Genomic DNA, 1,827 nt, shown 5'->3' with positions numbered 1-1,827 from the left:
TGATAGGAGGGGCGACATGGTCGTTCAGATCTTCCTCTTCCTGATCAGCAGTTAATGGAAAGTCTGTTGGGTGGGCAGGTAAAAATGCAGCTTCTCCGAAAACATGCTTATTCAATGGGCAGATACCGGTTTTCTTAAACCCATTAATGGCTGTGTTTGGAACAGCAGCATGTAGATAGGCCTCACCAAACAAAGCACTTGTAGATTGTCACAAGCCTGCCAGGATTGTTTCTGAGGAATGTTTCAATAGCCCTCACATAGTAGGCATTCAGTGGTTTCATAAATGAAACATCCAGTGGCTGCATTCGGTGACTGCAATGTGGTGGTAAAACAACAATCGTGACATAATTATCCCTGGCAAGATTGATAACATCAAGATTCTTAATATGGGTCATATGTCCATCCATAATCAACAATACTGGATCATTCACTGATGGTTTGGTGTGGGCAATAAAGTGCTGAAACCATTCTGTAAAAATGGGGAGCTGCATCCACCCAGATGGATGACAGGCAAATCCGGTTCCTGGTGGAGCACCATCCTTTAGTTCTTGCTTCATACGAACCCGTGGAAAGATGAGGAAAGGTGGAACAAACTGCCCTCCAGCTGACATGCAGCAAACTGCTGTAGCTAGAACTCCTCTTTCAGCAGAAGTCAGACTGCCAATCTGTTTTTTCCCACGCTGACCAAGGATTTTTGTAGGTTTTGTCTGCACCGTTGTAATACCTGTCTCATCCACATTGAAAATCCTGTGTGGAGGAAAGAAGTGGCCTTCCTGAACTAAGGATAAGATGTCGAAGAACTTGTCCACATTTGTCTGGTTGAAGCATCTTGCTCGAGCAGCAGAAGTTGGTTCTGGGGTCCGAATTGAAAGTTGTGGGTGGCGCCGTAGGAAGCCCAATAACCAGTCTTTACCTGCAAGTCCAACCTGGTAAAAGACAGAAACAACAGATAAAATGTAACTGGAATAAAATCAAACTTCAATGTGTATCAAACCAGGATGTAAACTAAGTATGAAAGTAAGAAACCTGTTCTGTAGAAAGATCTCACCGTTTTGTTAAATTTGTGGTCCAAGTTATTCCTCTCCGCTGCTTGGAATGCAATGTAGCGAACATCCCTTGTAGTAAGTCCAAAAAATCGATCTTCCATCGATAAAATGTGAGCAACCAACTCTTCTTCTTGTTCATTACTGAATACCGTCGTGAGAGGACCAAGCATCTGGAAATAGAGGAAGACATAATATGTTAGAAGTTAGAAACAAAAACGAAATTCAATAGGACAACGAGCCCAAAAGAAGGAACAAATTCATAAATATTAATAAAAAAATTAGGCTTTCAGGAAATGTTACACAAGATAGTTAAGTTTTGAAGATGCTAAACAGTTTCTTACCTTTGTCGAACCGGTTGCTATCTTACTTTTCTCTTTAACGCGGCGACGTAGACTAGTCTTGGGGACATTAAATTCCTTGGAGGCTGCTTTCACACCCATCTTTTTTTCTTTAACTGCAGATATTGCATTCTGCATTGCTTCTGTATTCCATCCCCCTCTATTACTTATTCTCACGTATTTCCGGGGCATCTACAAGGAAAAAGGAAAGAAAATGCTAAGTGTTTGTAAAATATTTAGAGTAAGGGGTGAGATGGAACCTTCGGGGTCCATCTCACCCCATACGTAAATATTCGCATTATTTTTTTTTAATAAAACATCTATGTTTTATATATCATGTTATGGCACATACCTATAATGCACACACGATTGGCTATATGCAGCATAAATACCAAATCATTACAGCGAGTATATCAATGCAAAAAAATAATTATCTTACCTTC

At 40.4% G+C, this 1,827-nt stretch overlaps 1 protein-coding gene across 1 annotated transcript; it reads right to left on the bottom strand.

Moving 5' to 3' along the window:
• Nucleotides 1-186: 186 nt before the first annotated feature.
• LOC121858827 (MFS-type transporter clz9-like) lies at nt 187-1,258 on the bottom strand (the record flags this gene model as incomplete). Its single annotated transcript, XM_042355464.1, has 2 exons — nt 1,049-1,258; nt 187-926 (listed from the first exon to the last, which is right to left on the bottom strand). Coding segments are annotated over exons 1-2 (908 nt in total), but the record flags the coding sequence as incomplete, so codon positions are not given.
• Between the last annotated feature and the right edge of the window lie 569 nt (nt 1,259-1,827).

This window comes from Homarus americanus, unplaced genomic scaffold, assembly GCF_018991925.1.
Source record: "Homarus americanus isolate GMGI-L3 unplaced genomic scaffold, GMGI_Hamer_2.0 scaffold45211, whole genome shotgun sequence".
In the NCBI taxonomy this organism is placed as follows: Eukaryota; Metazoa; Arthropoda; class Malacostraca; order Decapoda; family Nephropidae; genus Homarus; species Homarus americanus.
This window is presented reverse-complemented; position numbering and strand designations above follow the sequence as displayed.